At 42.2% G+C, this 27449-nt stretch overlaps 1 protein-coding gene across 4 annotated transcripts in view; it reads right to left on the bottom strand.

Moving 5' to 3' along the window:
- TCF12 (transcription factor 12) overlaps positions 1-27449 on the bottom strand; it is a 954287-nt gene that overhangs the window by 567285 nt on the left and 359553 nt on the right. For 2 of the 4 annotated variants that reach the window (XM_053717513.1, XM_053717514.1), the window contains exon 6: positions 18503-18580. The exons of the other annotated variants lie outside the window; for them this stretch is intronic. In XM_053717513.1, the coding sequence (XP_053573488.1) occupies positions 18503-18580 (78 nt within the window). The remainder of the gene's footprint in view (positions 1-18502; positions 18581-27449) is intronic. 4 annotated transcript variants of the gene reach the window in all.

Below are 27449 nucleotides of genomic sequence, written 5' to 3'. Positions count from 1 at the left end.
TTTCAAGATTCACAGTGGGAACGTAGAAATGTCAACAAGATCTCTGTGAGAGTTTGCTTGTTGAAAAGATGGCGCCTGAACCAATATGTTGTCCAGGTATGGCGCCACTGCAATTCCCCGAGACCTGATCACTGCCAAGAGACCCCAGTACCTTTGAGAAAATTCTGGGAGCTGTAGCAAGTCCAAACGGAAAAGCCGCAAACTGAAAGTGTTAGTCTAGAAAGGCGAATCTCAGGAATTTGTGATGATCCCTGTGGATGGGAACATGCAGATACGCGTCTTTCAGGTCTATGGTCGTCATGAACTGACCCTCATGGACCAAAGGAAGAATGGAATGAATGGTTTCAATTTTGAAGGACAGTACCCTGAGAAACTTGTTGAGGCACTTTAGGTCTAAAATGGGTCAAAAAGTTCCCTCTTTTTTGGGAACCACAAACAGATTTGAATAAAATCCTAGACCCTGTTCCCTTACTGGAACTGGAACAATGACCCCCAGGGAGGAAAGGTCCTGAACGCAGTTCAAGAATGCCTCTCTTTTTACCTGGACTGCAGATAATCTTGAGAGGTGGAATCTGAGCCTGGGAAAGAAAGTTTTAAATTCTATTTTGCAACCCTGAGATACTATGTCCACAGCCCAAGGATCTGGGACATCTTGTCTCCACGCTTGACAAAATAGGGAAAGTCTGCCCCCCACTTGATCAGATCCCGGACCGGGGGCCGACCCTTCATGCTGACTTAGACTCAGTTTAGGGTTTCATTGATTGTTTCCCCTTATTCCAAGACTGATTGGGATTCCAATAACACTTGGAATGCTCCTGCTTGGATGAGGGAGAGAAAGACTTTTGACCCTTGAAGTTACAAAAGGAACAAAAATTACTTTGACATCCTTTGAGTCTGTTCTTCTTGTCTTGCGGTAGAAAAGACCCTTTTCCACCTGTAATATCAGAAATTATTTTTGCCAGACCAGGTCCGAACAAGGTCTTAAGTGCCAGAAACTTGGACTTAGAGGTAACATCAGCTGACCAAGATTTTAGCCACAATGCCCTACAGGCTAAGACAGTGAAGCCAGACATCTTGGCTCCCAGTCTAATAACTTGCATGTTAGCATCAGAAATAAAGGAATTGGCTAGTTTGAGAGTCTTAATCCTATCTTGGATCTCCTTCAACAGAGTCTCTATTAACATTGATTCACACAAGGTGTCGCACCAATAAGATGCCACACTTGCTACTGTGGCAATACAAACTGCAGGTTGCCATTGAAGACCTTGATGAACATACATCTTCTTCAAATAAGCTTCCAGCTTTTTGTCCATGGGATCCTTAAAGGAGCAGCTATCCCCTATAGGGATTGTAGTTCTCCTAGTCAGAGTATAAAAAAGCCCCTTCTCCTTTAGGCACCGTGTGCCAAGAATCTTTAATGGAGTCAGCAACAGGAAACATCTTTTTAAATACAGGAGACGGGGAGAATGGAATCCGTGGTATCTCCCATTCCTGTGGAATAATCTCCGTCACACGGTTTGGGACAGGTTAAACTTCCACAGAGGAAAGAACATCATAGTATTTATTAAGTTTACTAGACTTCTTAGGTTTTACAACCACAGAAGTATCAGAGTCGTCCAAAGTAGCCAATAACTCCTTTAACAGTACACAAAGGTGTTGAAGCTTAAATCTGAAGTTTACTTCTTCAGTAACAGATGAAGAAATAATACTATGTGAATTTGAGATTTCACCCTCAGAGGCTACAGACGTATCCTCCTCATCAGACTTATGAGAGAGGGCAACCTGCGTAGCAGTAGGTGGAACAGAAACCTTACTATCTGAATGTCTAATTTTCCTTTTGCGTTTTCCCAGCATAGGAAAAGCAGATCATGCCGCAGATACCGCAGAAGATACCTGTGTAGCAAAATCTGCAGGCAAATAAACTCCTCCAGGAGGCTGAGAGGAACTGCAGGGCACTGTATGTGATGCCCTAGAGGCTTAAGACTTTTGAGGAGAAAGCTGTGGCATTGCCTGGACAGCATAATCCTGAGAGACATTGGGCTCAGAGGGCAACAATTTATCTTTAAATTGAAGTGTTCTAGCTAAGCATGCAGCACAGAATTGCATAGGCAAAACAATTTGTGCCTCAAGGCAAAACAAGTATTTGTCAAAAGACACAGAGTCTTGGTCCATGTCCATAATACTAAATAAAAAATTCCCCAATTTGTAGAATTTTTTTAAATACAATGTCACTTTAAGAATTTTTAATACCACAGCCGCTTAACGTTATGCAAACATTCTTAAAATAATAAACCATTCAGGCCCCCTACACCTCAGACAGGCTGAGGTGCCTTATCATAACACATACACAATTTGGCTGCCAGAAGTCTCTAAAACGATCATATAGTAGATTGACACTGAAAAGACTGAAATTCAATGATGCCGCTCCACTCTGTGAATATCCGACAGCAGAGAGAAGTCACATGACCGGCAGAGAGAAGAAACTATGCAGCAAGTAAACGGCGCGCATTTCCCTCTGCCTACAACACCGGAGCTTAAAGGGACATAATACTCATATGCTAAATCACTTGAAATTAATGCAGTATAACTGTAAAAAGCTGACAGGAAAATATCACCTTAGCATCTCTATGTAAAAAAGGAAGATATTTTACCTCAGAATCTCCTCAGCTCAGCAGATAAAGTTCTGTGTAAAAAGTTATACTCAGCTGCTCCCAGCTGCAGGGGGGGAAAAAAATGAAGAAATGAACAGCAGCCAATCAGTATCAGCATTGCTGAGGTCATGAACTCTTTTACTGTGATCTCATGAGATTTGACTTAACTCTCATGAGAATTCATAGTAAACTTCCTTTACCTAATTGGTGAAATAAGATAAGAGTGAACGAGGCTCATCCTTTTGGCTGTCACAGGACAGACATACTAATATGCTGCTTAGAAGTCCTTTACAATGGGATGTGGCTACTGAGAAACTTTTGAGATAAAAACAGAATTTATGCTTACCTGATAAATTACTTTCTCCAACGGTGTGTCCGGTCCACGGCGTCATCCTTACTTGTGGGAATATCTCTTCCCCAACAGGAAATGGCAAAGAGTCCCAGCAAAAGCTGGCCATATAGTCCCTCCTAGGCTCCGCCCACCCCAGTCATTCGTCCGACGGACAGGAGGAAAAAACAGGAGAAACTATAGGGTGCCGTGGTGACTGTAGTTAGAGAAAATAATTAATCAAACCTGATTAAAAAACAAGGGCGGGCCGTGGACCGGACACACCGTTGGAGAAAGTAATTTATCAGGTAAGCATAAATTCTGTTTTCTCCAACATTGGTGTGTCCGGTCCACGGCGTCATCCTTACTTGTGGGAACCAATACCAAAGCTTTAGGACACGGATGAAGGGAGGGAGAAAATCAGGTTACCTAAACAGAAGGCACCACGGCTTGCAAAACCTTTCTCCCAAAAATAGCCTCCGAAGAAGCAAAAGTATCAAATTTGTAAAATTTGGCAAAAGTGTGCAGTGAAGACCAAGTCGCTGCCTTAAATATCTGATCAACAGAAGCCTCGTTCTTGAAGGCCCATGTGGAAGCCACAGCCCTAGTAGAGTGAGATGTGATTCTTTCAGGAGGCTGCCGTCCAGCAGTCTCGTAAGCCAATCTGATTATGCTTTTAAGCCAAAAGGAAAGAGAGGTAGAAGTCGCTTTTTGACCTCTCCTTTTACGACAGAGAATAGACGACAGAGAAGATGTTTGTCTGAACTCTTTTGTAGCTTCTAAATAGAATTTTAGAGCACGAACTACGTCTAAATTGTATAACAAACGTTCCTTCTTTGAAACTGGATTCGGACACAAAGAAGGTACAACTATCTCCTGGTTAATATTTCTGTTGGAAACAACCTTTGGAAGAAAACCAGGTTTAGTACGCAAAACAACCTTATCTGAATGGAACACCAGATAGGGCCGAGAACACTGCAAAGCAGATAACTCAGAAACTCTTCTAGCAGAAGAAATAGCAACCAAAAACAAAACTTTCCAAGATAACAATTTAATATCTATGGAATGTAAAGGTTCAAACGGAACCCCTTGGAGAACTGAAAGAACTAGATTTAAACTCCAGGGAGGAGTCAAAGGTCTGTAAACAAGCTTGATTCTAACCAGAGCCTGAACAAATGCTTGAACATCTGGCACAGCTGCCAGTCGTTTGTGTAGTAAGACAGATAACGCAGAAATCTGTCCCTTTAGAGAACTCGCTGATAATCCTTTATCCAAACCCTCTTGTAGAAAGGAAAGGATCTTAGGGATTTTGATCTTATTCCATAAGAATCCCTTGGATTCACACCAGCAGATATATCTTTTCCATATTTTATGGTAAATTTTTCTAGTTGCCGGTTTTCTGGCTTGAACTAGAGTATCTATCACAGAATCTGAAAACCCACTCTTTGATAGAATCAAGCGTTAAATTTCCAAGCCGTCAGCTGGAGGGAGACCAGATTTGGATGTTCGAATGGACCCTGTACAAGAAGATCCTGTCTCAAAGGTAGCTTCCATGGTGGAACCGATGACATATTCAACAGGTCTGCATACCAAGTCCTGCGTGGCCACGCAGGAGCTGTCAAGATCACCGAGGCCCTCTCCTGCTTGATCCTGGCTACCAGCCTGGGAATGAGAGGAAACGGTGGAAACACATAGGCTAGGTTGAAGGTCCAAGGCGCTACTAGTGCATCCACTAGAGTCGCCTTGGGATCCCTGGATCTGGACCCGTAGCAAGGAACCCTGAAGTTCTGACGAGACGCCATCAGATCCATATCTGGAATGCCCCATAATTGAGTCAACTGGGCAAAGATCTCCGGGTGGAGTTCCCACTCCCCCGGATGGAATGTTTGACGACTCAGATAATCCGCCTCCCAGTTTTCCACACCTGGGATGTGGATTGCAGATATGTGGCAGGAGTGATCCTCCGCCCATTTTATTATTTTGGTCACTTCCTTCATCGCCAGGGAACTCCTTGTTCCCCCTTGATGATTGATATAAGCAACGGTCGTCATGTTGTCTGATTGGAATCTTATGAATCTGGCCTTTGCTAGTTGAGGCCAAGCCCTGAGAGCATTGAATATCGCTCTCAGTTCCAGAATGTTTATCGGGAGAAGAGACTCTTCCCGAGACCATAGTCCCTGAGCTTTCAGGGATTCCCAGACCGCGCCCCAACCCATTAGACTGGCGTCGGTCGTGACGATGACCCACTCTGGTCTGCGGAAGCTCATTCCCTGGGACAGGTGGTCCAGGGTTAGCCACCAACGAAGTGAGTCTCTGGTCTTCTGATCTACTTGAATCACTGGAGACAAGTCTGTATAATCCCCATTCCACTGTTTCAGCATGCACAGTTGTAATGGTCTTAGATGAATTCGCGCAAAAGGAACTATGTCCATTGCTGCAACCATCAACCCTACTACTTCCATGCACTGAGCTACGGAAGGACGAGGAATAGAATGAAGAACTTGACAGGCGTTTAGAAGTTTTGACTTTCTGACTTCTGTCAGGAAAATCCTCATTTCTAAAGAATCTATTATTGTTCCCAAGAAGGGAACTCTTGTCGACGGAGACAGGGAACTTTTTTCTATGTTCACCTTCCATCCGTGAGATCTGAGAAAGGCCAGAACGATGTCCGTGTGAGCCTTTGCCTTTGAAAGAGACGACGCTTGTATTAGAATGTCGTCCAAGTACGGTACTACTGCAATGCCCCTTGGTCTTAGAACCGCTAGAAGGGATCCGAGTACCTTTGTGAAAATCCTTGGAGCAGTGGCTAACCCGAATGGGAGGGCCACAAACTGGTAATGTTTGTACAGAAAGGCGAACCTTAGGAACTGATGATGTTCCTTGTGGATAGGAATATGTAGATACGCATCCTTTAGATCCACGGTAGTCATAAATTGACCTTCCTAGATTGTGGGTAGAATCGTTTGAATGGTTTACATTTTGAACGATGGTACTCTGAGAAATTTGTTTAGGATCTTTAAATCCAGAATTGGTCTGAAAGTTCCCTCTTTTTTGGGAACTACAAACAGATTTGAGTAAAATCCCATTCCTTGTTCCGCCGTTGGAACTGGGTGTATCACTCCCATCTTTAACAGGTCTTCTACACAATGTAAGAATGCCTGTCTCTTTATTTGGTTTGAGGATAAGTGAGACATGTGGAACCTTCCCCTTGGGGGTAGTTCCTTGAATTCCAGAAGATAACCCTGAGAAACTATTTCTAGTGTCCAGGGATCCTGAACATCTCTTTCTTGCCCAAGCCTGAGCAAAGAGAGAGAGTCTGCCCCCCACTAGATCCGGTCCCGGATTGGGGGCTACTCCTTCATGCTGTTTTGTTAGCCGCAGCAGGCTTCTTGGCCTGCTTACCCTTGTTCCAGCCTTGCATCGGTTTCCAGGCTGGTTTGGTTTGAGAAGCATTACCCTCTTGTTTAGAGGATGCAGAGTTAGAGGCCGGTCCGTTCCTGAAATTGCGAAAGGAACGAAAATTAGACTTATTCTTGGCTTTGAAAGGCCTATCTTGTGGGAGGGCGTGGCCCTTTCCCCCAGTGATGTCTGAAATAATCTCTTTCAATTCTGGCCCAAAGAAAGTCTTACCCTTGAAGGGGATATTAAGCAATTTTGTCTTGGAAGATACATCCGCTGACCAAGACTTTAGCCAAAGCGCTCTGCACGCCACAATTGCAAACCCTGAATTTTTCGCCGCTAATCTAGCTAATTGCAAAGCTGCATCTAAAATAAAAGAATTAGCCAACTTGAGTGCGTGAACTCTGTCCATAACCTCCTCATACGGAGTCTCTCTACTGAGCGACTTTTCTAGTTCCTCGAACCAGAACCACGCTGCTGTAGTGACAGGAACAATGCACGAAATGGGTTGCAGGAGGTAACCTTGCTGTACAAAAATCTTTTTAAGCAAACCCTCCAATTTTTTATCCATAGGATCTTTGAAAGCACAATTATCCTCGATAGGGATAGTAGTGCGCTTGTTTAGAGTAGAAACTGCCCCCTCAACCTTAGGAACTGTCTGCCATAAGTCCTTTCTGGGGTCGACCATAGGAAATAATTTCTTAAATATAGGAGGGGGGACAAAAGGTATGCCGGGCTTCTCCCACTCCTTATTCACTATGTCCGCCACCCGCTTGGGAATAGGGAAAGCGTCGGGGTGCACCGGAACCTCTAGGAACTTGTCCATCTTGCATAATTTTTCTGGAATGACCAGGTTGTCACAATCATCCAGAGTAGATAACACCTCCTTAAGCAGTGCGCGGAGATGCACTGGTTCAGCCTGTTGAGAAATTTTTCCTGAATCTGAAATTTCCCCATCTGACAAAACCTCCCTCATGGCCCCTTCAGATTGGTGTGAGGGTATGACAGAGCAATTATCATCAGCGCCCTCTTGCTCTTCAGTGTTTAAAACAGAGCAATCGCGCTTTCTCTGATATGCAGGCATTTTGGATAAAATATTTGCTATGGAGTTATCCATTACTGCCGTCAATTGTTGCATAGTAATAAGCATTGGCGCGCTAGAAGTACTAGGGGCCTCCTGCATGGGCAAAACTGGCATAGACACAGAAGGAGATGATGTAGAACTATGTCTACTCCCTTCATCTGATGAAACATCTTGGGCAATTTTACTATCTGTGGCAGTACTGTCCTTACTTTGTTTGGACGCTATGGCACAATTATCACACAATTTTGAAGGGGGAAACACATTGACTTTCATACATATAGAACATAGCTTATCTGAAGGTACAGACATGTTAAACAGGCTTAAACTTGTCAATAAACACAAAAACCGTTTTAGAACAAAAACGTTACTGTCTCTTTAAATTTTAAACAGTGCACACTTTATTACTGAATATGTGAAAAAGTATGAAGGAATTGTTCAAAATTTACCAAATTTTCACCACAGTGTCTTAAAGCATTAAAAGTATTGCACGCCCTTTTTAACCCTTAAAATAAAGAAACCGGAGCCGGTTACAGTTTTAACCCCTCTACAGTCCCAGCTACAGCCTTTGCTGCGACTTTACCAGACCCAGGGGGGAATACGATACCAAATGAAACCTTTCTAGGAACTTTTCCAACTACTTCCAGATCCTCACACATGCATCTGCATGTCTTGCTCTCAAAAGTAACTGCGCAGTAATGGCGCGAAAATGAGGCTCAGCCTACAACTGGGAAGGCCCTTCCTGACTGGAAAGGTGTCTAACACAGTGCCTGACGTTAAAAAACGTTCCCCAAGCTTATAAGTGTGAAATACAAGCATAAACATGTATAAAATGCCCAAATAAAGCAATCGATTTGCCCATAAAAGTGTCTACCAGTTTTATAGCCCATATTAAGCCCTTTATTCTGTTTGAGACTAAGAAAATGGCTTACCGGTCCCCATGAGGGGAAATGACAGCCTTCCAGCATTACACAGTCTTGTTAGAAATATGGCTAGTCATACCTTAAGCAGAAAAGTCTGCTAACTGTTTCCCCCATCTGAAGTTACTTCATCTCAACAGTCCTATGTGGAAACAGCAAACTATTTTAGTTACTGTCTGCTAAAATCATCTTCCTCTCACAAACAGAACTCTTCATCTTTTTCTGTTTCAGAGTAAATAGTATATACCAGCACTATTTTAAAATAACAAACTCTTGATAGTAGAATAAAAAATTACAACTAAACACCACATACTCTTAAACCATCTCCGTGGAGATGTTGCCTGTGCAACGGCAAAGAGAATGACTGGGGTGGGCGGAGCCTAGGAGGGACTATATGGCCAGCTTTTGCTGGGACTCTTTGCCATTTCCTGTTGGGGAAGAGATATTCCCACAAGTAAGGATGACGCCGTGGACCGGACACACCAATGTTGGAGAAATAACTTTCTTTTTTACATAGAGATGTTCAGGTGATATTTTCCAGTCAGCTTTTTACAGCTATACTGCATCACTTTCAAGTGTTTAAACATTTGGGTATTATGGCCCTTTAATTTACAAAAACGCTCAAGCAGTCTGTCAGTTAGCCTGTTCTAGCTAAGCAAGCAAAGAAAACCAACTGCCAAATTTTAAATTTATACATAAATCCCTGTATAAAACATATGCCACACACATACTAATAAAGTATTTCAACATAAGCCCAAAGAGGAAAAACGTCCCAATAAAGGGAAGATTAACCCATAGTCTCAACATACATAATGTGCCTGCCCACTGCCAAAGAAAATCTTGTATAAAGGATTTTAAAAATGTCCCCATCTACTGCATATGACATATTCTTCTGAAGTGCAAGTCTCCAAGACCTAGAAGACAAAAGCACTTACCTGCAGTCTAGCTGTCCGGCAGGAAGACAGCTCACAAGGCATGAAAGGACACATACTCCTTACAAAGACCTGTAGAAAAAGAAAGAACCAACTCTGGCTTTCTGTATCATGGCCAGTAATGTAATGTGTTAGGAAACAAAGCTAGCACTACCTCAAAACCTCCTAACTGCTTAAAAGCCACCACTACTCTACTGAAGAGATTGACGTAGACTCAGCTAAACCCAAATCCTTGCTTGCAGGGAAAAGTCCCTGAAAAAGGAATTAATTTCTTCAGACACCAAACTTCACCTCCTCCATTGACAGAGGCAAAGAGAATAACTGGGGATTATGGGTAGGGGAGTGACACTTAACAGCTTTGCTGTGGTGCTCTTTGCCTCCTCCTGCTGGCCAGGAGTGATACTCAGATTAGTAATTGAATTACGTTGTGGACTCTCCATATCTTAGGAAAGAAATTATATTTATACATGTCACGATATATAATGAATGTAACAGTCATCAAATCTACTGTTTAATCTGCTGCTTATGTTAGGTCAAAAACAGAATTTATGTTTACCTGATAAATTACTTTCTCCAACGGTGTGTCCGGTCCACGGCGTCATCCTTACTTGTGGGATATTCTCCTCCCCAACAGGAAATGGCAAAGAGCCCAGCAAAGCTGGTCACATGATCCCTCCTAGGCTCCGCCTACCCCAGTCATTCGACCGACGTTAAGGAGGAATATTTGCATAGGAGAAACCATATGATACCGTGGTGACTGTAGTTAAAGAAAATAAATTATCAGACCTGATTAAAAAACCAGGGCGGGCCGTGGACCGGACACACCGTTGGAGAAAGTAATTTATCAGGTAAACATAAATTCTGTTTTCTCCAACATAGGTGTGTCCGGTCCACGGCGTCATCCTTACTTGTGGGAACCAATACCAAAGCTTTAGGACACGGATGAAGGGAGGGAGCAAATCAGGTCACCTAAATGGAAGGCACCACGGCTTGCAAAACCTTTCTCCCAAAAACAGCCTCAGAAGAAGCAAAAGTATCAAACTTGTAAAATTTGGTAAAAGTGTGCAGTGAAGACCAAGTCGCTGCCCTACATATCTGATCAACAGAAGCCTCGTTCTTGAAGGCCCATGTGGAAGCCACAGCCCTAGTGGAATGAGCTGTGATTCTTTCAGGAGGCTGCCGTCCGGCAGTCTCGTAAGCCAATCTGATGATGCTTTTAATCCAAAAAGAGAGAGAGGTAGAAGTTGCTTTTTGACCTCTCCTTTTACCAGAATAAACAACAAACAAGGAAGATGTTTGTCTAAAATCCTTTGTAGCATCTAAATAGAATTTTAGAGCGCGAACAACATCCAAATTGTGCAACAAACGTTCCTTCTTCGAAACTGGTTTCGGACACAAAGAAGGCACGACTATCTCCTGGTTAATGTTTTTGTTAGAAACAACTTTTGGAAGAAAACCAGGTTTAGTACGTAAAACCACCTTATCTGCATGGAACACCAGATAAGGAGGAGAACACTGCAGAGCAGATAATTCTGAAACTCTTCTAGCAGAAGAAATTGCAACCAAAAACAAAACTTTCCAAGATAATAACTTAATATCAACGGAATGTAAGGGTTCAAACGGAACCCCCTGAAGAACTGAAAGAACTAAGTTGAGACTCCAAGGAGGAGTCAAAGGTTTGTAAACAGGCTTGATTCTAACCAGAGCCTGAACAAAGGCTTGAACATCTGGCACAGCTGCCAGCTTTTTGTGAAGTAACACAGACAAGGCAGAAATCTGTCCCTTCAAGGAACTTGCAGATAATCCTTTCTCCAATCCTTCTTGGAGAAAGGATAGAATCTTAGGAATCTTTACCTTGTCCCAGGGGAATCCTTTAGATTCACACCAACAGATATATTTTTTCCATATTTTGTGGTAAATTTTTCTAGTTACAGGCTTTCTGGCCTGAACAAGAGTATCAATAACAGAATCTGAGAACCCTCGTTTTGATAAAATCAAGCGTTCAATCTCCAAGCAGTCAGCTGGAGTGAGACCAGATTCGGATGTTCGAACGGACCTTGAACAAGAAGGTCTCGTCTCAAAGGTAGCTTCCATGGTGGAGCCGATGACATATTCACCAGATCTGCATACCAAGTCCTGCGTGGCCACGCAGGAGCTATCAAGATCACCGACGCCCTCTCCTGATGGATCCTGGCTACCAGCCTGGGGATGAGAGGAAACGGCGGGAATACATAAGCTAGTTTGAAGGTCCAAGGTGCTACTAGTGCATCTACTAGAGTCGCCTTGGGATCCCTGGATCTGGACCCGTAGCAAGGAACCTTGAAGTTCTGACGAGAGGCCATCAGATCCATGTCTGGAATGCCCCACAGTTGAGTGATTTGGGCAAAGATTTCCGGATGGAGTTCCCACTCCCCCGGATGCAATGTCTGACGACTCAGAAAATCCGCTTCCCAATTTTCCACTCCTGGGATGTGGATTGCAGACAGGTGGCAGGAGCGAGTCTCCGCCCATTGAATGATTTTGGTCACTTCTTCCATCGCCAGGGAACTCCTTGTTCCCCCCTGATGGTTGATGTACGCAACAGTCGTCATGTTGTCTGATTGAAACCGTATGAACTTGGCCTTCGCTAGCTGAGGCCAAGCCTTGAGAGCATTGAATATCGCTCTCAGTTCCAGAATATTTATCGGTAGAAGAGATTCTTCCCGAGACCAAAGACCCTGAGCTTTCAGGGATCCCCAGACCGCGCCCCAGCCCATCAGACTGGCGTCGGTCGTGACAATGACCCACTCTGGTCTGCGGAAGGTCATCCCTTGTGACAGGTTGTCCAGGGACAGCCACCAACGGAGTGAGTCTCTGGTCCTCTGATTTACTTGTATCTTCGGAGACAAGTCTGTATAGTCCCCATTCCACTGACTGAGCATGCACAGTTGTAATGGTCTTAGATGAATGCGCGCAAAAGGAACTATGTCCATTGCCGCTACCATCAAACCTATTACTTCCATGCACTGCGCTATGGAAGGAAGAGGAACGGAATGAAGTGTCCGACAAGAGTTTAGAAGTTTTGTTTTTCTGGCCTCTGTCAGAAAAATCCTCATTTCTAAGGAGTCTATTATTGTTCCCAAGAAGGGAACCCTTGTCGACGGAGATAGAGAACTCTTTTCCACGTTCACTTTCCATCCGTGAGATCTGAGAAAGGCCAGGACTATGTCCGTGTGAGCCTTTGCTTGAGGAAGGGACGACGCTTGAATCAGAATGTCGTCCAAGTAAGGTACTACTGCAATGCCCCTTGGTCTTAGCACCGCTAGAAGGGACCCTAGTACCTTTGTGAAAATCCTTGGAGCAGTGGCTAATCCGAAAGGAAGCGCCACGAACTGGTAATGCTTGTCCAGGAATGCGAACCTTAGGAACCGATGATGTTCCTTGTGGATAGGAATATGTAGATACGCATCCTTTAAATCCACCGTGGTCATGAATTGACCTTCCTGGATGGAAGGAAGAATTGTTCGAATGGTTTCCATCTTGAACGATGGAACCTTGAGAAATTTGTTTAAGATCTTGAGATCTAAGATTGGTCTGAACGTTCCCTCTTTTTTGGGAACTATGAACAGATTGGAGTAGAACCCCATCCCTTGTTCTCCTAATGGAACAGGATGAATCACTCCCATTTTTAGCAGGTCTTCTACACAATGTAAGAATGCCTGTCTTTTTATGTGGTCTGAAGACAATTGAGACCTGTGGAACCTCCCCCTTGGGGGAAGCCCCTTGAATTCCAGAAGATAACCTTGGGAGACTATTTCTAGTGCCCAAGGATCCAGAACATCTCTTGCCCAAGCCTGAGCGAAGACAGAGAGTCTGCCCCCCACCAGATCCGGTCCCGGATCGGGGGCCAACATTTCATGCTGTCTTGGTAGCAGTGGCAGGTTTCTTGGCCTGCTTTCCCTTGTTCCAGCCTTGCATTGGTCTCCAGGCTGCTTGGCTTGAGAAGTATTACCCTCTTGCTTAGAGGACGTAGCACTTGGGGCTGGTCCGTTTCTACGAAAGGGACGAAAATTAGGTTTATTTTTGGCCTTGAAAGACCTATCCTGAGGAAGGGCGTGGCCCTTACCCCCAGTGATATCAGAGATAATCTCTTTCAAGTCAGGGCCAAACAGCGTTTTCCCCTTGAAAGGAATGTTAAGTAGTTTGTTCTTGGAAGACGCATCCGCTGACCAAGATTTCAACCAAAGCGCTCTGCGCGCCACAATAGCAAACCCAGAATTTTTCGCCGCTAACCTAGCCAATTGCAAAGTGGCGTCTAGGGTGAAAGAATTAGCCAATTTGAGAGCACGGATTCTGTCCATAATCTCCTCATAAGGAGGAGAATCACTATCGATCGCCTTAACTAGTTCATCGAACCAGAAACACGCGGCTGTAGTAACAGGGACAATGCATGAAATTGGTTGTAGAAGGTAACCTTGCTGAACAAACATCTTTTTAAGCAAACCTTCTAATTTTTTATCCATAGGATCTTTGAAAGCACAACTATCTTCTATGGGTATAGTGGTGCGTTTGTTTAAAGTAAAAACCGCTCCCTCGACCTTGGGGACTGTCTGCCATAAGTCCTTTCTGGGGTCGACCATAGGAAACAATTTTTTAAATATGGGGGGAGGGACGAAAGGTATACCGGGCCTTTCCCATTCTTTATTTACAATGTCCGCCACCCGCTTGGGTATAGGAAAAGCTTCTGGGAGCCCCGGGACCTCTAGGAACTTGTCCATTTTACATAGTTTCTCTGGGATGATCAAATTCTCACAATCATCCAGAGTGGATAATACCTCCTTAAGCAGAGCGCGGAGATGTTCCAACTTAAATTTAAATGTAATCACATCGGGTTCAGCTTGTTGAGAAATTTTCCCTGAATCTGAAATTTCTCCCTCAGACAAAACCTCCCTGGCCCCCTCAGACTGGTGTAGGGGCATTTCAGAACCATTATCATCAGCGTCCTCATGCTCTTCAGTATCTAAAACAGAGCAGTCGCGCTTACGCTGATAAGTGGGCATTTTGGCTAAAATGTTTTTGATAGAATTATCCATTACAGCCGTTAATTGTTGCATAGTAAGGAGTATTGGCGCGCTAGATGTACTAGGGGCCTCCTGAGTGGGCAAGACTCGTGTAGACGAAGGAGGGAATGATGCAGTACCATGCTTACTCCCCTCACTTGAGGAATCATCTTGGGCATCATTTTCAGTGTCACATAAATCACATTTATTTAAATGAGAAGGAACCCTGGCTTCCCCACATTCAGAACACAGTCTATCTAGTAGTTCAGACATGTTAAACAGGCATAAACTTGATAACAAAGTACAAAAAACGTTTTAAAATAAAACCGTTACTGTCACTTTAAATTTTAAACTGAACACACTTTATTACTGCAATTGCGAAAAAGTATGAAGGAATTGTTCAAAATTCACCAAAATTTCACCACAGTGTCTTAAAGCCTTAAAAGTATTGCACACCAAATTTGGAAGCTTTAACCCTTAAAATAACGGAACCGGAGCCGTTTTTAACTTTAACCCCTTTACAGTCCCTGGTATCTGCTTTGCTGAGACCCAACCAAGCCCAAAGGGGAAAGGTGACTAAAACAGTGCCTGCCGATATTATTTTACCAAAATACCCAGATTAAATGATTCCTCAAGGCTAAATATGTGTAATATATGAATCGATTTAGCCCAGAAAAAGTCTACAGTCTTAATAAGCCCTTGTGAAGCCCTTATTTACTTTCTGAATAAACATGGCTTACCGGATCCCATAGGGAAAATGACAGCTTCCAGCATTACATCGTCTTGTTAGAATGTGTCATACCTCAAGCAGCAAAAGACTGCTCACTGTTCCCCCAACTGAAGTTAATTCCTCTCAACAGTCCTGTGTGGAACAGCCATGGATTTTAGTAACGGTTGCTAAAATCATTTTCCTCTTACAAACAGAAATCTTCATCTCTTTTCTGTTTCAGAGTAAATAGTACATACCAGCACTATTTTAAAATAACAAACTCTTGATTGAATAATAAAAACTACAGTTAAACACTAAAAAACTCTAAGCCATCTCCGTGGAGATGTTGCCTGTACAACGGCAAAGAGAATGACTGGGGTAGGCGGAGCCTAGGAGGGATCATGTGACCAGCTTTGCTGGGCTCTTTGCCATTTCCTGTTGGGGAGGAGAATATCCCACAAGTAAGGATGACGCCGTGGACCGGACACACCTATGTTGGAGAAACTAGTAATATCTTTCAGCAGGTTAAGTGATATTAAAAATAACATGAGTCTTTGACAATAATTTTTGAAGCTGAATTTAGTGGTAAAAAAGTAAAACCCCAATCTGAATTGTAGGTTAATTAAAAAGGGTAGATAATGGTTGCAAATAGCTGCATAATAATTAGGAAATTCTGAAGTGGAGAGAACTACCTAGCTTTTAGTAGGGTGCTTACTTCCTGCACATAAAACATGAAAATGTTTTTCACCAATCTCTGTGCCATTTCCAACTTCTCTAATTTCCCCTTTCCTCTATCTGACTACCATTTACTAACCTTCTCTCTTTCTCTGTTTGCTGCATCCTCGCAAGCCCAAAAAATTGTTACAAACCAGGAAATGAAATTACTTGGATCTCACAGACTTTTGTGCTCAGCTGAAACCTTTACTCTCCAACATTTCACACATCTCTTGCCCAGACTTTGTAGCCTTACAGTATAATTCTGCACTAAAATCAACACTAGACAAAGCTGCACCCTCCACTGTGCACCGTGCATCATGCACTCAACGACAACTGTGAAACACCAGACAGACCAACTAACTTTAGTGATCTGCATGGAATGCTGAACGCCAGCAGAGATAAATCACTTACTCGTGTTTAAAAAGTCTATTTCTTCTCCCTTTTGTTAACTCACACATCCAACCCAAGAAGGCTATTCTCAACCTTTAACTCCCTTCAAAATCCACCTGCACCTCCACCCACTACCAAACTCACTGCTCAGATTGTTGCTGATCAATTAAAAAATGAAATCAACACAGATAAAGAAAAGACATCTCTCCCTTACACCGCTAAAACCCAGTCCTCCTACCCACCCCTTCTATTAACAAAACTCTCTACTACTTTCCTCTTGTAACAGAGGAAAAAGTCTTCATACTGCTATCTTCAGCTCATCTCAAAACCTGCCCACTTGACACTCGACTTCTTCCTTCTCTCTCTGCTTCTCTAACCCCTTCACTAACTCATCTCTTTAACCAATCGCTCAACACTCGAGCATTTCCTGACACATTTATGCATGTGTCAATCACACCAATCCAAAAAAGCCCTCGCTGGACTCCTGCACCCCTTTTAACTATTGGCCAGTCTCCTTAACTCTCTTTGCCTTTAAATTATTGGAACAGCTAGTCTATAGTCACCTAACTAATTTTCTCTCAAATAATTCCTTACTAGATCCGCTACAATCTGGTTTCCACCCTAAACACACACTAAAGTAACAAATGATCTGCTATTAGCTAAAGCAAAGGGACACTACTCCTTACTAATTATATCTGGCTCTATCTGCTGCTTTTGACACAGTTGACCATCATCTCCTCTTACATTTCCTACATTCATTTGGCATCCAAGATTCAGTCCACTCATCGCTTGCTTCATATGCCTCAAATCGCTTGTTTTCAGTTTCCTTTAACAGCATATCCTCTGATCATTTGCATCTCTTAGTTGGAGTATCGCAAGGCTCTATCTTTGGTCCCTTGCTTTTCTCTCTCTATACATCCGCGTGTCCTCCACAGAAAATGTTGCCAGCTGGTGGCATTATGAATGTAATATTTTCTAATATTATATAATGTTGTGCTGTCCAAAGCACAAATTAATTTAGCATAAATGAATTTAATGATAATTTGTGCAATAAAAAATTAACATTTTTAATATTAGCTAATTTTAGCTTAATATTGGCTAACGTTTTAGCCGGGTGATGCACCTGCTAAAAAGGTCAAGGGGAAAACACTGCATCCTCCCTTGGAAAATTTATATTCTCCTTTAGGATCCAGTTCCAGTTATACGCTGACAATACCCAAATCTATCTTTACTCCCCTGATATCTCTTCCTCATTACTCAACCAGATTACCAACGGTCTCCCTGCAATTTTCTCTTGGATGTCCTCGCACTACCTCCAACTCAAATTGTCTAAAACTAAGCTGCTTCATATTCCCCCCTCTTCGACAGACATCCAACACCTGACATTTCTCTCACAGGTGAAGACTCTATTCTAAACACCTCACCTCAGGTCTGCTGTCTTTTTGTCACACTTGACTCTGAACTCACATTCACTCCACATATACGAACGCTCTCCATATCCTGTCGTGCACACCTACGCAACATTTCCAGAATACCTCCTTTCCTTACTCAAGAAACTATAAAAAATAATAATGTCCTCATTCTGTAAGGCATTGAATATTGCAATCTATTTCTAAATAGCCTTCCCAAACACTGCCTCTCCCCCTCCAATCTATTATGTATGCTTCAACTAGACTCATCAACCTAACTCACCTATCTACATCAGCTGCTCCACTCTGCCAGTCTCTACACTAGCTTCTTATACACTACAGAAAACAATTTAAAATATTAACCCTCATCTATAAAGCACTTAACAGCCTCACCTCAAACTATATTTACTCTCTTATCTGCAAATACTCTCTGACCTGTCCTCTTCAATCAACCTCTAACCTACGGCTCTCCTTTTATTCCTACGTTCCTCTCCGTCCTCTGGAACTCTCTACCACGCTCCATAAGGCTGTCTACAACCTTGTATAGCTCTTTGAAAACACTCCAAGTCAGAGAGGCTTATCTCTCACTGCTGCAGCTACATTCCATGTGATAAGCTACCCCAAGCCTTATGTCTCAGCACCCTTAACTTGTAGACTATAAGCTCTCTGGAGAAGCACCCTCTTACACTTATATTAGATTTGTTTAGTTTGTTATGTTTTTGTATCCTATCACAAATCCTTGTCATAGTCATTGTGTACCCCTATCTCTGTACCCAGCACTACGGAACTTGGCAGCACTATACAAAAAAATGATAATAAAGTAGGTTATTTTAGGTAACCAATTCTCCTAGTTGGGGATTCACTCCTAGACCTTGAATATATCTTGATTTAATGGAAGAAAAAAACAAAAAAGGAAGGAAATATTACCATATAGTTTTAACAAGACACCAGAGACATCTTGTCCAACTGCTTCCACATCGGATTTGCCTTTATTTACAGCTACACCTTGATAATGAAGAGAAAGAGAAAATCAGAGGATATTTCTGTCGGTTGGTGTTGTAGACTCATACTTTCTGATATTTGTGGAGGGTGGGTATCTTGCACAGAACTTGTCCAACTGGACCCTTAAAGGGTCCAATAATAAAAATGTTTTAAGTATGTGTTTTACCCTTAAAAAGAGACTAAACATTTAGATAAATTCAGTTTCAAAGGAGCAATGTACCACTGGGACCTAGCAGAAGTGCATTGTTGCTCCTGAACCAAGGTACGTTTTTTTTTTAAAGTGATATTAAACAGTATATAATATACATTCATAATTTATTTCGTCCCTTTTCCTGTAATTTAAAGGAACATGAAACCCAAAAATTTTCTTTCATGGTTCAGATAACAATTTTAACCAACTTTCTAATTTACTTCTACTATAAAATGTTATTCATTTTCTTAGTAGCTGTCTGGAGCACTATATGGCAGTAATTTTGCAAGTATCCATTTGTAAGAACACTAGATGACGGACCTATTTCCTGCCATGTAGAGTTCCAGACACTTACCTTGGTATCTCTTCAACAAAAGAATACCATGGGAGCAAAGCAAATTTTATTAAAGAAGTAATTTGGAAACATTTTTTAAAATTGTATGCTCTGTCTGAATCACAAAAACAATTTTGGGATTCATATCCATTTAACTCTGAAAATAGTTCATCATGTTTCAACTTTATTTATTTCACTCCCCTGCCGATGACAATTAGGGACAGATATAAAACAGGCAATAAAAGAGACAAAACTGTGTGGAATATAAGATTATCTAACATGGTTTCCACACAACTTTGTTTATAAAAACTCTATTGTACTGTGTGATTTATATTTTTCTTTAATTGTTCTTAGAAGAAAAAAATAATTGAGACATAGATTAAACATGGAGGTGCCCATTATTTTATTGAAAGTGAACCTACACATATATTTAATATTTAAACATCTAATATAACTAAAAAAAAATTACATATTATTCTACAAATAACTACTACTAATAATAACAACATCATATTATTCTAAGTCTAACCTTTGATTTGAATATAGTATGTCTAGCATGTATTTATTGTTGAATATCTATTTAACAAATTATACCAAGTGAACAAAGTAGAAGAAAATTGAAAACGCTGTTAAAATTGTATGCTCTAAGACATACAAAAGTTTAAATTTGATTTTTATGTTCCTTTAAGAAAAAAAATACTGGTTAAAATTACAGCCTTTATTTTGTTCCATCTTACAGAAGAATTGGCTACTTTGTTTTCTAGAAGCACCTGAGCCTGAAGTGTTCAGAATTTAATTCTGTCTCGATTCATGGAAATTAAGTGATTACATAACCCAGTCCAGGTCTCAGCAAGTTTGATGTTATGTTAATACAAATTCTCTGTGGGACAGGAACAAAGAGAATGAGGAAGGACACAAAGGGGTCCTTTAAATTATTAGTGGGTGTAAATCTGTTCTTCTCCATTGCACTGGGGGCATAACTTCTCATTTGGCAAACTGGCTTCAATTGTGAGCAAACAAATTCTTGTTTACTGAAAGATTAATCTGAAATGCAAATATTTGAGGTGTGATTCTATTCTCAATTTGGCATTTGAAAACAATTTTGCAGTCGTTAGACCCTCCCCTTAGCAGAGTGAAAATCTATTTTCCCTCACAACACTAAATATATATATATATATATATATTTTTATATATTTTTATATATATATATATATATATATATATATATATATATATATATATATATATATATACATACATACACATACACACATATACACAAACTCACCGGCCACTTTATTAGGTACTCCTTGCAAGTACTGGGTTGTCCCCCTTTTGCCTTGCTAATTCTTCTAAGCAAAGATTCAACAAGGTGTTTGAAACATTCCTCAGATATTTTGGTCCTTATTGACATAATATCATCACGCAGTTGCTGCAGATTTTTCGTCTGCACATCCATGAATCAAAGGTGCTCTATTAGATTGAGAGTTGGTGACTGTGGAGGCCATTGGAGTATAGTAAACTCATTGTCATGTTCAAGAAACCAGTTTGAGAGTATTTGAGCTTTGTGACATGGTGCATTATCCTGCTGAAAGTAGCCATCAGAAGATGGGTACACTGTAGTCATAAAGGGATGGACATGGGCAGCAACAATACTCTGGTTGACCATGGCATTTAATCAAGGCTCATTTGGTACTAAGGGGACCAAAGTGTGTCAAGAAAATGTCACACAAGGCAGGATAGATCCATGCTTTCATGATGTTTACGCCAAATTCTGACACTACCAACTGAACGTCGCAGCTGAAATCGAGGCTCATCAGACCAGGCAACGTTTTTCCAATCTTCTATTGTCGACGTATGGTGAGCATGTGCAAATTGTAGCCTCAGTTTCCTGTTCTTAGCAGACTTAAAGGGACAGTAAACCTTAAAAATAATGTTATATAATTCTGCAAATAGTGCAGAATTATATAACATTATTTAGGTGCTATAGCCATAAAACCCTTTTTTACCTTTTAAAATGTAAAAATAACAGCGCTTTTACAGACCCGCTCTCTGCTCTCTGCTGAGCGGGTCTGTAATATTTAGTCAGCGCATCGGGCCAGCTGTATAGTCACAGCCCGGCCCGATCGCGCCATAAGACTAAGTGCAGCTCGCTCCGGGCTGTGACTATACAGCTGGCCCGATGCGCTGACTAAATATTACAGACCCGCTCAGCAGAGAGCGGGTATGTAAAAGCGCTGTCATTTTTACATTTTAAAAGGTAAAAAAGGGTTTTATGGCTATAGCACCTAAATAATGTTATATAATTCTGCACTATGTGTAGAATTATATAACATTATTTTTAAGGTTTACTGTCCCTTTAAGTGGCACCCAGTGTGGTCTCCTGCTGCTGTAGCCCATCTGCTTCAAGGTTCGATGTGTTGTGCGTTCAGTGCTGGTATTCTGCATACCTTAGTTGTAACACGTGGTTATTTGAGTTACTGTTGCCTTTCTATCATCTCGAACCAGTCTGCCCATTCTCCTCTGACTTCTGATATAAACAAGGCATTTTCGTCCACACAACTGCCACTGACTTTTCTTTCTTTCTGACCATTTTCTGTAAACCCTCGAGATGGTTGTGTGTGACAATCACAGTAGATTAGCAGTGTTTGAAATACTCAGACCAGTCCGTCTGGCACCAACCACCATGCCACATTCAAAGTCACTTAAATCCCCTTTCTTCCCCATTCTGATGCTCGGGTTTGAACTTCAGCAAGTTCAGCAATAAATGCATTGAGTTGCTGCCATGTGATTGGCTGATTAGCAATTTGTGTTACCAAGCATTTGAACAGGTGTACCTAATAAAGTGGCCAGCGAGTGTGGGTGAGTGTGTATATATATATATATATATATATATATAAATAAAACTAAATTTATGCTTACCTGATAAATTGATTTCTTCTATGGTAAGAAGAGTCCACGGATTCATCCTTTACTTGTGGGATATTATCCTTCCCTACAGGAAGTGGCAAAGAGCACCACAGCAGAGCTGTCTATATAGCTCCTCCCTTAGCTCCACCCCCCAGTAATTCGACCGAAGGTACAGGAAGAAAAAGGAGAAACTACAAAGTGCAGAGGTGACTGAGTTTAAATCAAAAAATACAATCTGTCTTAAAATGACAGGGTGGGCCGTGGACTTGTCTTACCATAGAAGAAACATAATTTATGCTTACCTGATAAATTCCTTTCTTCTGTAGTGTGATCAGTCCACGGGTCATCATTACTTCTGGGATATTACTCCTCCCCAACAGGAAGTGCAAGAGGATTCACCCAGCAGAGCTGCATATAGCTCCTCCCCTCTACGTCACTCCCAGTCATTCGACCAAGGACCAACGAGAAAGGAAAAGCCAAGGGTGAAGTGGTGACTGGAGTATAAATTAAAAAATATTTACCTGCCTTAAAAACAGGGCGGGCCGTGGACTGATCACACTACAGAAGAAAGGAATTTATCAGGTAAGCATAAATTATGTTTTCTTCTGTTAAGTGTGATCAGTCCACGGGTCATCATTACTTCTGGGATACCAATACCAAAGCAAAAGTACACGGATGACGGGAGGGATAGGCAGGCTCTTTATACAGAAGGAACCACTGCCTGAAGAACCTTTCTCCCAAAAATAGCCTCCGATGAAGCAAAAGTGTCAAATTTGTAAAATTTGGAAAAAGTATGAAGCGAAGACCAAGTTGCAGCCTTGCAAATCTGTTCAACAGAGGCCTCATTCTTGAAGGCCCAAGTGGAAGCCACAGCTCTAGTAGAATGAGCTGTAATTCTTTCAGGAGGCTGCTGTCCAGCAGTCTCATAAGCTAAACGAATTATGCTACGAAGCCAAAAAGAAAGAGAGGTAGCGGAAGCTTTTTGACCTCTCCTCTGCCCAGAGTAAATGACAAACAGAGAAGACGTTTGTCGAAATTCCTTAGTTGCCTGTAAGTAAAATTTTAGAGCACGGACTACATCCAGGTTGTGCAGTAGACGTTCCTTCTTTGAAGAAGGATTTGGGCATAAAGAAGGAACAACAATCTCTTGATTGATATTCCTGTTAGTAACTACCTTAGGTAAGAACCCAGGTTTAGTACGCAGGACTACCTTATCCGAATGAAAAATCAAATAAGGAGAATCACAATGTAAGGCTGATAATTCAGAGACTCTTCGAGCCGAGGAAATAGCCATTAAAAATAGAACTTTCCAAGATAACAACTTTATATCAATGGAATGAAGGGGTTCAAACGGAACGCCCTGTAAAACATTAAGAACAAGGTTTAAACTCCATGGTGGAGCAACAGTTTTAAACACAGGCTTAATTCTGGCCAAAGCCTGACAAAAAGCCTGGACGTCAGGAACTTCTGACAGACGTTTGTGTAACAGAATGGACAGAGCTGAGATCTGTCCCTTTAATGAACTAGCAGATAAACCCTTTTCTAAACCTTCTTGTAGAAAAGACAATATCCTAGGAATCCTGACCTTACTCCAAGAGTAACCTTTGGATTCACACCAATATAGGTATTTACGCCATATCTTATGGTAAATCTTTCTGGTAACAGGTTTCCTAGCCTGTATTAAGGTATCAATAACTGACTCAGAAAATCCACGTCTTGATAAAATCAAGCGTTCAATTTCCAAGCAGTCAGCTTCAGAGAAGTTAGATTTTGATGTTTGAAGGGACCCTGTATCAGAAGGTCCTGTTTCAGAGGTAGAGACCAAGGTGGACAGGATGACATGTCCACCAGGTCTGCATACCAAGTCCTGCGTGGCCACGCAGGTGCTATTAGAATCACTGATGCTCTCTCTTGTTTGATTCTGGCAATCAATCGAGGAAGCAACGGGAAGGGTGGAAACACGTAAGCCATCCTGAAGTCCCAAGGTGCTGTCAGAGCATCTATCAGGACTGCTCCTGGATCCCTGGATCTGGACCCGTAACGAGGAAGCTTGGCGTTCTGTCGAGACGCCATGAGATCTATCTCTGGTTTGCCCCAACGTCGAAGTATTTGGGCAAAGACCTCCGGATGAAGTTCCCACTCCCCCGGATGAAAAGTCTGACGACTTAAGAAATCCGCCTCCCAGTTCTCCACTCCCGGGATGTGGATTGCTGACAGGTGGCAAGAGTGAGACTCTGCCCAGCAAATTATCTTTGATACTTCCATCATAGCTAGGGAGCTTCTTGTCCCTCCCTGATGGTTGATGTAAGCTACAGTCGTGATGTTGTCCGACTGAAACCTGATGAACCCCCGAGTTGTCAACTGGGGCCAAGCCAGGAGGGCATTGAGAACTGCTCTCAATTCCAGAATGTTTATTGGCAGGAGACTCTCCTCCTGACTCCATTGTCCCTGAGCCTTCAGAGAATTCCAGACGGCACCCCAACCTAGAAGGCTGGCGTCTGTTGTTACAACTGTCCAGTCTGGTCTGCTGAATGGCATCCCCCTGGACAGATGTGGCCGAGAAAGCCACCATAGAAGAGAATTTCTGGTCTCTTGATCCAGATTCAGAGAAGGGGATAAGTCTGAGTAATCCCCATTCCACTGACTTAGCATGCACAGTTGCAGTGGTCTGAGGTGTAAGCGTGCAAAGGGTACTATGTCCATTGCCGCTACCATTAAGCCGATTACCTCCATGCATTGAGCCACTGACGGGTGTTGAATGGAATGAAGGGTGCGGCAAGCACTTTGAAGTCTTGTTAGCCTGTCCTCTGTCAGGTAAATCTTCATTTCTACAGAATCTATAAGAGTCCCCAGGAAGGGAACTCTTGTGAGTGGAACGAGTGAACTTTTCTTTTCGTTCACCTTCCATCCATGTGACCTTAGAAATGCCAGCACTAACTCTGTATGAGACTTGGCAGTTTGAAAGCTTGAAGCTTGTATCAGAATGTCGTCTAGGTATGGAGCTACCGAGATTCCCCGCGGTCTTAGTACCGCCAGAAGAGCACCCAGAACCTTTGTGAAGATTCTTGGAGCTGTAGCCAATCCGAATGGAAGAGCCACAAACTGGTAATGCCTGTCTAGGAAGGCAAACCTTAGGTACCGATAATGATCTTTGTGAATCGGTATGTGAAGGTAAGCATCTTTTAAATCTACAGTGGTCATGTATTGACCCTCTTGGATCATAGGTAAAATTGTCCGAATAGTCTCCATCTTGAACGATGGAACTCTTAGGAATTTGTTTAGGATCTTTAAGTCCAGGATTGGTCTGAAAGTTCCCTCTTTTTTGCGAACCACAAACAGATTTGAGTAAAACCCCTGTCCCTGTTCCGATCGTGGAACTGGATGGATTACTCCCATTAACAAGAGCTCTTGTACGCAGCGTAGAAACGCCTCTTTCTTTGTCTGGATTGTTGACAATCTTGACAGATGAAATCTCTCTCTTGGAGGAGAGTATTTGAAGTCCAGAAGGTATCCCTGAGATATTATCTCTAGCGCCCAGGGATCCTGAACATCTCTTGCCCAAGCCTGGGCGAAGAGAGAAAGTCTGCCCCCCACTAGATCCGATCCCGGATCGGGGGCCCTCAATTCATGCTGTTTTAGGGGCAGCAGCAGGTTTCCTAGTCTGCTTGCCCTTGTTCCTGGTTAGGTTTCCAGCCTTGTCTGTAGCGAGCAACAGCTCCTTCCTGTTTTGGTGCAGAGGAAGTTGATGCTGCTCCTGCTTTGAAATTACGAAAGGAACGAAAATTAGACTGTCTAGTCTTGGCTTTGGCTTTGTCCTGAGGCAGGGCATGGCCTTTACCTCCTGTAATGTCAGCGATAATCTCTTTCAACCCGGGCCCGAATAAGGTCTGCCCTTTGAAAGGTATATTAAGCAATTTAGACTTAGAAGTAACATCAGCTGACCAGGATTTAGCCACAGCGCCCTGCGTGCCTGAATGGCGAATCCAGAATTCTTCGCCGTAAGTTTAGTAAGATGTACCACGGCCTCCGAAATGAATGAATTAGCTAGTTTAAGGACTCTAAGCCTGTCCGTAATGTCGTCCAGAGTAGCTGAACCAATGTTCTCTTCCAGAGACTCAATCCAGAATGCCGCTGCAGCCGTGATCGGCGCAATGCATGCAAGGGGTTGCAATATAAAACCTTGTTGAACAAACATTTTCTTAAGGTAACCCTCTAACTTTTTATCCATTGGATCTGAAAAAGCACAGCTATCCTCCACCGGGATAGTGGTACGCTTAGCTAAGGTAGAAACTGCTCCCTCCACCTTAGGGACCGTTTGCCATAAGTCCCTTGTGGTGGCGTCTATTGGAAACATTTTTCTAAATATCGGAGGGGGTGAGAACGGCACACCGGGTCTATCCCACTCCTTAGTAACAATTTCAGTAAGTCTCTTAGGTATAGGAAAAACCTCAGTACTCGTCGGTACCGCAAAATATTTATCCAACCTACACATTTTCTCTGGTATTGCAACTGTGTTACAATCATTCAGAGCCGCTAACACCTCCCCTAGTAATACACGGAGGTTTTCCAGTTTAAATTTAAAATTTGAAATATCTGAATCCAGTCTGTTTGGATCAGAACCGTCACCCACAGAATGAAGTTCTCCGTCCTCATGTTCTGCCACCTGTGACGCAGTGTCTGACATGGCCCTAATATTATCAGCGCACTCTGTTCTCACCCCAGAGTGATCACGCTTACCTCTTAGTTCTGGTAATTTAGCCAAAACCTCAGTCATAACAGTAGCCATATCCTGTAATGTGATTTGTAATGGCCGCCCAGATGTACTCGGCGCTACAATATCACGCACCTCCCTCTGAGCGGGAGATGTAGGTACTGACACGTGAGGCGAGTTAGTCGGCATAACTCTCCCCTCGTTGTTTGGTGAAATTTGTTCAATTTGTACAGATTGACTTTTATTTAAAGTAGCATCAATACAGTTAGTACATAAATTTCTATTGGGCTCCACTTTGGCATTGCAACAAATGACACAGGTATCATCCTCTGAATCAGACATGTTTAACACACTAGCAAATAAACTTGCAACTTGGAAATACAATTCAATTAGAATAATATTAAAATGTACTGTGCCTTTAAGAAGCACAGAAGATCTATGACAGTTGAAAATTAATAAATTGAAACAGTTATAGCCTCAATCCTTGTAAACAACACAACTTTAGCAAAGGTTTAATCCCATTAGCAAAGATAACAAATTCTGAAAGCAGGAAACAAATTAAAGAATAAACGTTTTTTATCTCAGTCAAACTATAATTCTCACAGCTCTGCTGAGAGAAATTACCTCCCTCAAAATAAGTTTTGAAGACCCCTGAGCTCTGTAGAGATGAACCGGATCATGCAGGGAATACAATGAGTTGCTGACTGAAATATTTGATGCATAGAAA

Source organism: Bombina bombina, chromosome 6 (assembly GCF_027579735.1).
Source record: "Bombina bombina isolate aBomBom1 chromosome 6, aBomBom1.pri, whole genome shotgun sequence".
NCBI lineage: Eukaryota > Metazoa > Chordata > Amphibia > Anura > Bombinatoridae > Bombina > Bombina bombina.
This window is presented reverse-complemented; position numbering and strand designations above follow the sequence as displayed.